Below are 12,353 nucleotides of genomic sequence, written 5' to 3' on the forward strand. Positions count from 1 at the left end.
AATGCATGCTTAAATTTGACTACTATTAAGGCATCTAGGAGACGATTTATCCAAAGCGACCCACAGTGACTTATTTGATATGCCGTTGTGGAGCAGGTAGGGGTTAGGGGTCATTGCACCAGGATAACTACCGGTTACCCCCTGGGCCAGACGCCCCCCTTTAGCATCAGATATATCAGAGTATTCCCAAATATCTAAATGTGTGTGTACCTGAGGTCTCGCTCTCCTCCACCACAGATGCCAGAGCTCTCTTCCCCAGGCGGGGGTCTGCAGCCTGCACCCGGACCGTTGGCTTGGAGGTTTTGATGCGCTGGCTGTACTGTCGCGCGAGGCTCAGCACCTTGCTCTTAGCGCTGTCCAGGTCGTCCTGGGAGTCCTTCTCCAGCTGGACAGACTGAGCCTGCGTCTGGCCCCTGAGCTCCAACACCCTCGGGGGTCTCACGACCGGAACCGCCTCTCCCCACAGCTTCGAGGTCTCCCGTAAACTCCCGGCTCGGCCCGCGGGTCCGTTGGTTCTCTGTTTGGAGACGCTGGGGGTTTCCTCTGCTATGGTGCCGAGGTCGGAGCCTCCCTTCTCCCCGTCAGAGTTGGGGTTTGCCGGGAGACCCCCGGTCAGACCAGAGGCAGCCGTCCTGGAGCTTCTGGTTGCCTGGATGGGGGTCTCGCGCCTACGCACTGAGGGTCTGCTCAGGTCGTGCTCCATCGCCTGCCAAATCTGGATCATCTCAGACGACGACCTGAACTCCTCCTGCAGCACGGGAGCCGTGACCAGAGCACTGGAGTAGCCAACGCTCCCGCCCACTATGACCGCAGTGCCCTCCTGCTGATAGGACACGGCCTTCATGTGGATGCCCCCCTGGTCCCCAGAGTCTGGTTCTCCCGGGGCTCGGCCGTCGTCGTCCGCGGCAGAAGAAGAGGGCTTCCCCTGGACGCCCTCACCGGGATGCGGTGTGTCCGTTGGGATGCAGTTGAAGTGGCTGACGGAGTTGCGGACCAGCCCCGTGGGGATGGAGGTCAGGCTCTCCCGCCGCCGCAGGCAGAAGGCCGGGTCGTGGCTCTCGGCCACCTCGTAGTAGCTCTTGATCTTCCCGATGAGCAGCTGGTCGTGTTTGGACAGGGTGGAGTCCCTCCGCTGGGGGGCCCCTCCCGTCACGCCGCCGTCGTCGTCCCGCGGCGACAGCATGTTGGCGTCGGCCGGCCGGAACACCTCGGGCCCGTCTGAACACGGGCTGGTGATCCTGGGGCTGTGGATGCTGCCGGTGCGACTCGATAACCGTGGCGACAGGCAGTTCGGGGAAAGGGCGTCGTCGGAGGCCTGGCTAGGCCGCCGTGTGCTTCCCTGGAAGTGCTGAGCGATGGCACCGGCCCGGCTCAGGACGGAGGTGGGGAGGATGCTGGTGGCCTTCCTCCCCTTGACGGCCTCCTCGTGGTCCTCCTCTTCTGAGGACTCCTCGCTGCTCAGGGTCTTTGAGTCGGAGTCCTGGCTGGCAGAAGACGCTTCCTCCCGGTTCTTCACCTTCACAGCCGGTTCTGCTAGTGGAGGTTCTGCTGCTGGTGGCTCTGCTGTTGGTGGCTCTGCTGCTGGCTTCTTTGTTCCAGGAGAAGCAGAGATCTTGGAAGAGGTGTTCGAATACGAATCTGTTGGCTTGGACTCTGAGTTCTTGTGGTGACATGACTGCTGCTCAGAAGCCTGCAGAGGAAATCAGAGGCCTCAGTGAGGCCACATCGTAGACTTCGAAGGAGAAGAAGATTTGTACTTTGCTCAAGAGCATGATGTGAACCATCACATTCTGCTATCCAAAACATGAGAGTATTGTTACATACGTGTGTTCTATGTTCTTTTACAACAATATTAGAGCATGGTTGTTCCCCTTCAAGATATATTTTGGTCTGACCTAGGTTTGCAAGAGGAAATAGTTCGGTCCTAACCAGGTTAGCATTGGGTTAGTTTAGTTAGAGCTAGGTAATCATAAGATTAGGTTATAAGTGCTTTAGAGCCAGGTTAACGTTCGTCAGACAGATTCATTGTAGGTTACGGCTTGTTAGTTTGGGTTCTGCTAACCTGGAGCTCTGCCGGTGGCTCCCCCACACCTGGAAGTCTCTGGTGGTTCTCTTCCTGAGCGATGCTTCCGATCTCCTCATCCTTTAGGACACAAAACGCTAATCACAACACTAGTCTCAGACCTTCAAGGCGGATAGGTCAGATGTTAGTTTGATTCTCTATGAATCCATCTCTATCTTTAGACCGATCCCACTTCACCAACTTCCAAAGAAAAGCGTTCGAGGAGGTTTTCGGTATGCGTGTCATCAATAACCTGGATGATCAGTCTGAGAATCAATCATTAATAATTCAAAACATTGCTATTAGACAGCATTAAGTCAATAGAGAGATTGCTACTTGTTAGCTAGCAGGCACGTTTACTCAAAGCGGCTTGCTGCCACTGCAGCCGCTAGCTCTAAGCTGCTAACAGCCAACTCTTAGCTGCTAGTTAGTTGATAGCCACTAGCCTCTCGCTGTTTGCCGCAAGCTGCTGGTGCTGGCGACCATGACTTTAGTGGGTTATGAAGCTGCAGTGTGGGCCGACTGGCGACTGGAGGTTAGCCTGGTGAGGAGGAGGCAGGGAGGAGGCATGGAGGAGGAGGAGGCAGCCGCAGGCCTCACCGTTGGGTCCCCAAGAGAAAGCAGAGCTCTGGCTCTAGAATGCCAGCAGGAAATGGCTGCGAGCATGGAGCTAGCGAAGTCTGCTACCTGATAGTCCTCCAGCAGCATCATGTCATCATCAGCGTCATCACTGTCCATTACCACCTCCTGGTCGTCCACAGAGGCCTTCCTCCCACCACACTCCTCCTCCTCCTCCTCTTCCTCCTCTTCCCGGGGCCGGTCGGAGCCCGACCCCCCCAGGCCGAAGCCCAGGGCGCCGCCCCTGGAGTCCTCCTCCCCCGGGACAGTCCCCTCGCTGGCTGCATGCTGAACACATCACACCACACCCCTCTCTTCATCCTCATCATCCTCCTCATCTTCCTCCTCCTCTAACCTGGAGTGTACCGGACCACCAACCGCCGCATCATTCATCTGTCGTTGTATTCTGTTCCTCATAGTGCTACTGAATCCCCAGTGGACCACACGACAAACTTACACCCTAGCCATTCCTCCACCCATCTATCCATCTAGCATCCAACTCCCCTTATCCATCATCCAACCATCTGTCCCTCTACAATTCATCCATCTATCATCACTCTTATCCAACCATCTACCACTCTATTTATCCATCCCTCCCTCCACCCATCCATCCATTAATCCCTCCACCCATCCATCCATCGATATACTGGTGAGATGATGATAGAGTAGATGAGTCTTACCTTCAGGACAGCTGTTGACAAAGAAAAGAGACTGTTAAACATACACGTAGGTACAAAGACATATATAGTGCTGCTTTTCTGCTAAATGTTGGTCTAGGGTTGGACCAGTAGGTGGTCTAGGATTTAAGGTTAGACCAGTAGGTCATCTAGGATCTAGGGTTAGACCAGGAGGTGGTTTAAGGTCTAGAGTTTGACCAGGACCTAGTAAGTTAAAGGTTTAATCAAGTGTAAACTCACCTTTGGTGCCCTCAAAGAATTTTTTAATTGGTTCTGAAGAAAGAAATAAACAGAATCCATGAGGTTATACTACATTCACTCCCATTATAACTTAACATTATACATAACCTTGATAACATGATTGAATAGAAACAGTACACTGTCAGTACACAGTTGAGATAATACAATGAGGTGTGTAGTGATATTATAGAGGGGTATTGATATTTATAGTATATGTCTATATATGGAAATATTTAAATAGCAGTGATCTCATTGGGTGGAGAAGCTTGTCCATCAAACCCACCTGACTGGCGTCGCCCCTGACGATTAGTAGGCAGCGGATCGTCTGTTTGGACGGACAGAGCCTTCTTCAGCCGGTCGGGGCTGTAGCGGTACTTAGACGGATCTGTCGGGAAGGGTTTTATTTATCAAACGTACAATGACATTCTGAGGACATGGTTAGGGTCGACTACATGGCACGCTATTTATCCCACTATTACTGACATAATCAATCCCAAACACAATCCATTCATTTTATATCAAATGTGAGTCTAGGAATAGTTATGAAAAAAACCACTCACATATTGAGTCCATTTCCAAGATGGCTTCCTTTGCCTGAAATAAACACAAGAGGAGTCACCTTCCACACAGCTTCAAACTGGAGTGGAAGTACTGTGTTCGTATACTGGGGATAGTGTGTTGAATTTGATGTGTTGTGGTACAGGCTAGTTTGGCGTGGAGGAGTAAGGTGTGGCAGAGTTAATGTGTTAGTTAGTGTGTTACGGAGGCTAATGGTGGTGGACCTTCTGAGGGATGATGGCATGGTGGTTCTCCAGGATGATCCGTTTGATGTGGTGGGACCACAGCTTCTTCTCCTCCAGGTTACGAGCCTGGAAGTAGCAAGAACACACAGAGGTCAGAGCAGACCTGGGATCTAGGACAGCTGCTAACTATTAATCCTTCATCCAAAGTGAATGACAGTGAATTCGGATACATATAATTAAGAAGCAGGTTAGAGGGCATCTTGCTTTAGGATGACTCAGGGTAGACTAATGCGGACATCGGTGATCGAACCCAGCTTGGAGTTTCTGCTTGGACTAGACTAGACTAGCACTAGACTAACCACTAATACTATGTTTATCGATCACTTGCTGTCAAAGTTAGAAAAAGTTAGAAAATAAGATATGAATGCACCATATTCATCCCAAACAGGAAATGAGGGTTCATTTACCATCTGGGATAAATACAAACGTCTCATCTGTATGAATGAGTATTTCCTGATATTGTGGGGTGTTCTCACCTGCACAGTGTGGGACTGTTTGGGGTGTTTGTAGTGCGTGACACTGAAGCTCAGAGAGTCCTTGGCACTCTCGATCAGCATCAGAGTGGAGCACTGGAACAGACAGTCAACACCGTGAGTGGGAGTAGAAGCAGACGCGAGTCCAGTACTGACGGCACTGATCAGTAAGACCTCCTGTTGTTACTCTGAGTTCAGGATCTTAGGTTATTAGGTGCAGAAATACAAGATCCAAATATACGATAAAAAGGATATGTATATGTTGAGGATATACAATAAAATAAAAACGGATATACATATATTTCTACGTTAAATATTGAAATTGTAGTAAATATGAGAGATGTTAGTGAAGCTGTGGTGCGTGGGTGTGGTGCTGCTGGCGGTCCTCACAGAGATGTTGGCCTTGTAGACGTAGTGCTCCCCGCGGCGCTTGGTGATGAGCAGCATGCGGTCGAACAGGAACAGGGTCCTCTCGTTCTTGGCCCGGTGGACCTTGAAGGTCCCCTCCAGGACCAGCTCCCCGTAGGTGGTCAGGTCCGGACCCTTCCAGTGGAGCATCAGGGACTGCACCTCCTGGACCCCACCCGACCAGAGGCCAAGAACCACAATCAGGACCAGAACCAGAGACCAGAACCAGGACCAGAACCAGAGACCAAGAACCACGATCAGGACCAGAACCAGAGACCAACCCACAATCAGGACCAGAACCAGAGACCAAGAACCAGGACCAGAACCAGAGACCAAGAACCACGATCAGGACCAGAACCAGAGACCAAGAACCACGATCAGGACCAGAACCAGAGACCAAGAACCACAATCAGGACCAGAACCAGAGACCAGAACCAGGACCAGAACCAGAGACCAAGAACCACGATCAGGACCAGAACCAGAGACCAAGAACCACGATCAGGACCAGAACCAGAGACCAACCCACAATCAGGACCAGAACCAGAGACCAAGAACCAGGACCAGAACCAGAGACCAACCCACAATCAGGACCAGAACCAGAGACCAAGAACCACGATCAGGACCAGAACCAGAGACCAAGAACCAGAACTAGAGACCAACCCACAACCAGGACCAGAACCAGAGACCAACCCACAATCAGGACCAGAACCAGAGACCACACCAGGAGCATGCAGAACCATGATAGAACAGAACAACAATAAAAAGGTATCCAAGCGATCCCAAACGTACAAAGTAAATAGTGTATTACACATACACACACTTGTATATGTATGTGTGAGTATGTGTAAGAGTAAATATGGGTATGTGTGTGTGTATATGTGTATATATATAGATCCATGTGTGTGTGCATGTGTGGTGACCTGCAGGCGCACGGCGTGCTCGTGGCGTCTCTTCATGTCGTTGATGTACCAGGCCACGCCCGTCATGGTGTAGATGGCCTCTTCCACCACATCGTAGTCTGCCCCCTGCTGGTCAGAGTGCTTAGCAATCTCCTGTGGCACACACACACACACACACACACACACACACACACACACACACACACACACACACACACACACACACACACACACACACACACACACACACACACACACACACACACACACACACACACACACACACACACACACACACACACACACACACACACACACACACACACACACACACACACACGTTGCAATAAGTAAAACGAAGTTACACCCCAGTTAAACGCCAGTAGCATGCCAACAAAAACTAAAGACACTATTTAAACAACAGTAGCACACAAATTAAACATTCAATACACAGTAATAAACACTGGTGTTAAGCTTCAATACATCAATGGTTAAACATCAGTATTATGGCATGTCATCAAGTACGTGCACCAAGCTGCCCTCATGGAACGCACTTCCAACAGTCTTAGCCCATAGTTTCCCTCTGTGTGTCTTAAGCTCAGACCTGAAATGCTTCTGGATGTGAACATGTGGCCCCGAGCCCTGCTCAGTGTAACCCCACCCTCCCCTCCCTAGTGACAGGTGTCTCTGAGGGGAGACCTTCTCTCTGACCTGTAGCAGGAGGTGGTACTTGAGGATCCTCTGGACAGGCTTCAGGAGGTAGGAGCCCAGCGGGAGGGAGCGCTTCAGGGACGCCTGGCGCTCCCGGAAGAACTTGGCCAGGGACTTGTTCCTCATGCACTCGGTCAGCGCCGCCACCGAGCTACACCCAGCGGGCCAGACAGACAGGTCCAAACAGGTCCAAACAGGTCCAGAGAGGGCCAGACAGGAGCAGGGGCCACCAGACAGGAGCAAGAAAGAAAGACACACAGGATTTAGCCTTTCCTCTGACATGTATGTCACTGCACTGTTTCCCTGGCTGCATATAACCCGTTCTACCACTAGGTGGAGTGCTGACCTCAGATACCTGACTCTCTTTGCGCATTAACATGAACATGAACATGAACATGAACATGAACATGAACATGAACATGAACATGAACATGAACATGAACATGAACATGAACATGAACACAGATGAAGCCAAATCAGTTACACATCAGAGTTGATCTGCTGATCATCTGCTGATCAACTAATGAGGTACATTTGATTGGAAGTCTCTCTTCCCTTCTGACAGCTGATTGGTTTAATAGACAGTGAGCAGAGCAGTGGATCTCGGTTCTGAATGTGTTCACTTACTTTGGGTAGTTGGTGCAGTACTGCGTGTAGATGTCAAAGTACTCACTCTGTAATTAGAAGAATACATGTTATTAGGTCATAGTTTGTTACATACAGGAGGGTTTCAACCTGAAGTCCACACATTCCAAGAATGCCTTCTTGGTGAGTCTTCACCACGACAATGACAGCAACAACAACTGCTGCCTTGGATATTCTAGAATTGTTCGCATGATTGAGTAAGAGAAGTAAAGAAAGCAGCAGTAAAGTCACCTTCATGACGAAGCACCTGGCGATGGCGACCGGGTCGTTGTCACACTGGTCCAGTGATTGCAGGAGCTCACTGCAACAAAGTAGACACAAGTAAGAACAACCTTCTAGTCCAGAACCTTCTAGAAAGACATGGTGCAGGACAACGCAGGCCGGATCCTTCTAGAACAACCTGGTCCAGGCCTACTCAGGGAACCAAAGATCCTTAACTCAAAACCACAGTGCAACACAGAAGAACTCACCTCAACTCAAACCTAACAAAACCAAACCTAACTTATCTAAATTAAGCTCTGTGAGAACAAACTCAAAACACACCAACCTTAAGTCAACCAAATGAAACATAATCAACCAATAAAAAGTAAACCACAGCAAACCAAACCAAACTCAAATTCAACCACACCAAACCAAACCAAACTCAAACTCAACCACACCAAACCAAACCAGGACTCACAGCTGGAGACTGGGCCGTACCAGAGAGGCCTGTCCTTCTGGAGGACCTGAAGGAGACCACTCTGTCAGTGGTTAGCAGATGGACAGGAGAGGGATGTACATCAAATCTTTTACATTAGACCCCGCTAGATAGTCTGTTTCAAACGGAGGTTCATTAGGATATAAACGTGCAATAAATGCTGACACACACCAATGCCATGGCCTAGAGGCCGGGTCGAAAGCGCTTCGGCTCTCAGTCCGCTCCCACGTCCATCAATGAGTTGAAGAGTATACTAAAGGCCCATCGATGTCACGAAAAGAACGCATTCACAAACTGTTAGGTGGCGACTCGCAAAAACATAGGATTTTACACCTGGTTTCTCTAAATCTTATTTTATTAACGTGATTAAATGGGCAACAAAAAACGTTTTTTGTAGGTTACCTGGCTCAATAAGGCAGAATTGTATGCATTTATAATCCTTATGGACATCTAGATTGTTAAACCTCACATTTAAATATATATATATATATATAATATAATTATTATTATATTATCACAAACCCAGACCTTATTGGGCGAGAACGTCAGATTTAGAGCAAATAAACCCTTGCAGAGAGTGGACTGACCTGTTGAACTCATAGATGTCCTCGATGTTCCCGAACAGGGAGCAGACCAGCTCGGGGCCCACCGACAGGTCAGCGTGGTCGATGATGTGGGCCAAGTAGTCCTGCATGGAAGAAGAACAATGTGTGTTGTGTTATCCCAGGTTTAGTCCAGCGGAGGGCGCCCCCTCCAGAAGCACGTGTTTGACCTAATTAACTCATCATAGAGAGCTCCATTCACAGATCCCTTCTGTGTAGTCGCCCTGATGCGCCCTGCGTGAAGTGCAGGGACAGTCCACACTCCGCCCTGGCCTTTATATCTGTCTATTGGCCCTACCAGTGGATGTGCAGTCCACGCACTCTCAGTGCTGAGCTCCCAAAGGTGCCCGACACGAGACAAATCGCTGCATGGACCTTACGCGAGGGCCGCGATGACGTCATTAGTGCGTTAGACCGCCATGCGAATCTCTTGCATGACAACTATGAATTTCATTTCTTTAAGAATGCCCAGAAACAACAGAGAGACAACACAAATACCATGACAGAAAGGTTCAGAGATTGCACTCACTTATTTATTACTCCACTCTATAGTCTTTCATCATGCATGAGCTACTTCAAGCTACTTAAAGCTACATCGAGCAATATCAAGCCACTCTCTTAAAGCTGTTATAAATACATCTTACGTTATTTACCGTCAGCATGTCTGTGTGTTTTCACTTAGCGCCTAGCATCATGCTGGCTAACAGGGCTTGATCCTTCACAGTCTTTTACGTAAGAAGATTATCCCCAAGCCAGGATGTATTCAGGGTAATTATAGCCTTTGATGAGGCTGAAAGGGATACCACAGTCATCTAGAGCTGCTGAAAAAATTCTATAGTTTACTATGGTAAATAAACTATAGTATACCCTATATATACTATAGTAAATATTGTAGTGTTTTTGAACCTTACTATAGTAGTTTTACTACAGTAAACTATAGTATACTACAGAAAATTCTATAGTTTAGCCTACTATAGTAAATAAACTACAGTACATATACTTTATACACCACTGAAATGTATGCAGCAAATTTTAAACGCAACAATTCTTGTGTGGCTCTAAAAAACGGAGAGCATGGTAGCATTAAATCCATACTACTTTGTAAGCTCAATTGTGTTTGCTTATCAGCATGCAAGTGTGAAGAGGTGTACCTACAAATTTTTAGATTCAAAAAGGATTCCAGACAATTAAGAATCTATGATCATTTCGCTAAGGTGAATACTGCTAAGCAAATTGTGAAGTTCAGAAAGACTCATGAAATACTTATTTGCAAACCTAATGATATTTTGTGCAAATGATTTTTGCTACGTACACGATGAGTCAATTATTCTTATCAAGATGCCTGTATTAGAAAATGTTTAAAGTTAGTAAGGCTTCAATTGTACTCTCTTTCATTGTTATTATATTCTGGCTGTTGTAGCCTATGCATGTTGTGCATTATGTTTTATATTTATGTGTGGTTTATGTTTCTACAATAAAATCTCCACATAATTCAAATATTTGGCTTAGGTTTCACATATTCATTTTAGGACAAATTACAGAATAATGAAAATATATATATAAAAAAGTATATTATAGTTAACTATAGTAATCTATACTGTACTACACTTTGTAGTGACTTACTATACTATTTACCATTGTACACTACAATGTCTGGAAAATTAGTATAGTAAATCCCACACTATATTGTAGTATAGTATAGTAATCTATAGTATACTACACTTTGTAGTAACTTACTATAGTATTTACCATAGTACACTACAATGTCTGGAAAATTATTATAGTAAATCCCCCACTATATTGTAGTATAGTATGGTAATCTATAGTATACAACACTGTGTAGTAACTTACTATAGTATTTACCATAGTACACTACAATGTCTGGAAAATTACTATAGTAAATCCCACACTGTATTGTAGTATAGTATAATAATCTATAGTATACTACACTGTGTAGTAACTTACTATAGTATTTACCATAGTACACTACAATGTCTGGAAAATTACTATAGTAAATCCCACACTATATTGTAGTATATTATAGTATACTATAGTAATATATAGTATACTGTAGTAAATGCTGTGGTAAACAATAGTATTTTTTCCCCTGGGATACTACCTCTGGGGACCCTGAATCAATACAACCAGACCGTACTAGCACACGGGATAACCCTGCTTTACGTCCAGGTTAGATTTATCATACCATTCATCATACCATCCATCATATGTTGTCATTCGTGATAATAGAAGGCTGATTACCTATTGCCCATGTGGGGGCTTGGGTCATAAATATTTGGCCTATTAAGCCCCTTGAGACTGTAATGGTGATTAAGGGCTATACAAATGCAATTGAATTGAATTATGAAAGGAATTGTCATTTCTAATCAGCATCACACGTGGTGGTTAAACAGGGACCCTATGAAGTAAATGTTATAGTATATGATATCACATTGGCCACATACACAGTGTTTATGTGTATGTGGACAACACACACACACACACACACACACACACACACACACACACACACACACACACACACACACACACACACACACACACACACACACACACACACACACACACACACACACACACACACACAGTGTCCCGATGCCGTACCTCGACGATCATGCGCAGGTCTCGGACGTACATGCGCTCCGTCTCGATGATCTCCATGACGACGCGGTCCACGTAGCTGAGCTGGGGGCTGGGCGCCATGGCGTCGCTCGCCGTCGCCACCTTGGGCTGCCGGCGGAACGCGGTCCGACCGGCCGGGGAGGCGGAGCCGTTGCTGTTGTTGTTGTTCCTCTCGCCGCCGAAGCCACGCCCCTTCGTCACATCATCTTCGATTGGCTCAAGGTCAATGTCCTCGCCTGAGGGGGTGGGGCTGGAGGCGCCGGTGGGGGGCGGGGCTTGGCAGTCGTCTCTGGAGGAGGCGGAGCCGGAGGAGAGGGTGGAGACCAGGCTCAGCGGGCGGCGGGCAGCGGACGGCGGGTCGGAGCCGTCCGACGGCGTGGCGGACGGAGCGCGCTCGGTACTCCCACTGGAGGCCGCAGAGTGGCGGGGGGAGTCTGGGGATAGGGGGCGGAGCCAGCCGTCAGAAACAGCTTGATTGACAGAAGAGATTATATTGAGATAAGTCTCAGCAAGTTGGAAGGATCAAAATGACAACGTTCAAAACTTTAAGACCCGTGTCAAAATGGACAAATAGAAGAGGGATCTCTGCTGTCCATCCAATGACCAAATTAACTACCCAGTGACCAGGTTAACTACCCAGTGACCTCGTTAACTACCCAGTGACCAGGTTAACTACCCAGTGACCTCGTTAACTACCCAGTGACCAGGTTAACTACCCAGTGACCTCGTTAACTACCCAGTGACCAGGTTAACTACCCAGTGACCAGGTTAACTACCCAGTGACCTCGTTAACTACACAGTGACCAGGTTAACTACCCAGTGACCTCGTTAACTACCCAGTGACCAGGTTAACTACCCAGTGACCTCGTTAACTACCC

The 12,353-nt window shown here is 47.7% G+C and overlaps 1 protein-coding gene across 1 annotated transcript in view; it reads right to left on the bottom strand.

The window, feature by feature from the left end:
• Nucleotides 1–12,353, bottom strand: part of LOC130374273 (pleckstrin homology domain-containing family G member 3) — a 33,881-nt gene that overhangs the window by 3,632 nt on the left and 17,896 nt on the right. Inside the window, exons 3-17 of the mRNA XM_056580948.1 lie at nucleotides 11,458–11,909; nucleotides 8,821–8,921; nucleotides 7,768–7,837; nucleotides 7,519–7,565; nucleotides 6,892–7,042; nucleotides 6,202–6,333; nucleotides 5,264–5,446; nucleotides 4,877–4,969; nucleotides 4,380–4,466; nucleotides 4,158–4,191; nucleotides 3,881–3,982; nucleotides 3,598–3,630; nucleotides 3,361–3,371; nucleotides 2,063–2,143; nucleotides 211–1,690 (exon numbers count right to left, since the gene is read on the bottom strand). Coding sequence (XP_056436923.1) covers nucleotides 211–1,690; nucleotides 2,063–2,143; nucleotides 3,361–3,371; nucleotides 3,598–3,630; nucleotides 3,881–3,982; nucleotides 4,158–4,191; nucleotides 4,380–4,466; nucleotides 4,877–4,969; nucleotides 5,264–5,446; nucleotides 6,202–6,333; nucleotides 6,892–7,042; nucleotides 7,519–7,565; nucleotides 7,768–7,837; nucleotides 8,821–8,921; nucleotides 11,458–11,909 — 3,057 coding nt within the window. The remainder of the gene's footprint in view (nucleotides 1–210; nucleotides 1,691–2,062; nucleotides 2,144–3,360; nucleotides 3,372–3,597; nucleotides 3,631–3,880; nucleotides 3,983–4,157; nucleotides 4,192–4,379; nucleotides 4,467–4,876; nucleotides 4,970–5,263; nucleotides 5,447–6,201; nucleotides 6,334–6,891; nucleotides 7,043–7,518; nucleotides 7,566–7,767; nucleotides 7,838–8,820; nucleotides 8,922–11,457; nucleotides 11,910–12,353) is intronic.

The sequence above is a fragment of the Gadus chalcogrammus genome, chromosome 21 (genome assembly GCF_026213295.1).
Source record: "Gadus chalcogrammus isolate NIFS_2021 chromosome 21, NIFS_Gcha_1.0, whole genome shotgun sequence".
NCBI classification, from domain to species: Eukaryota; Metazoa; Chordata; class Actinopteri; order Gadiformes; family Gadidae; genus Gadus; species Gadus chalcogrammus.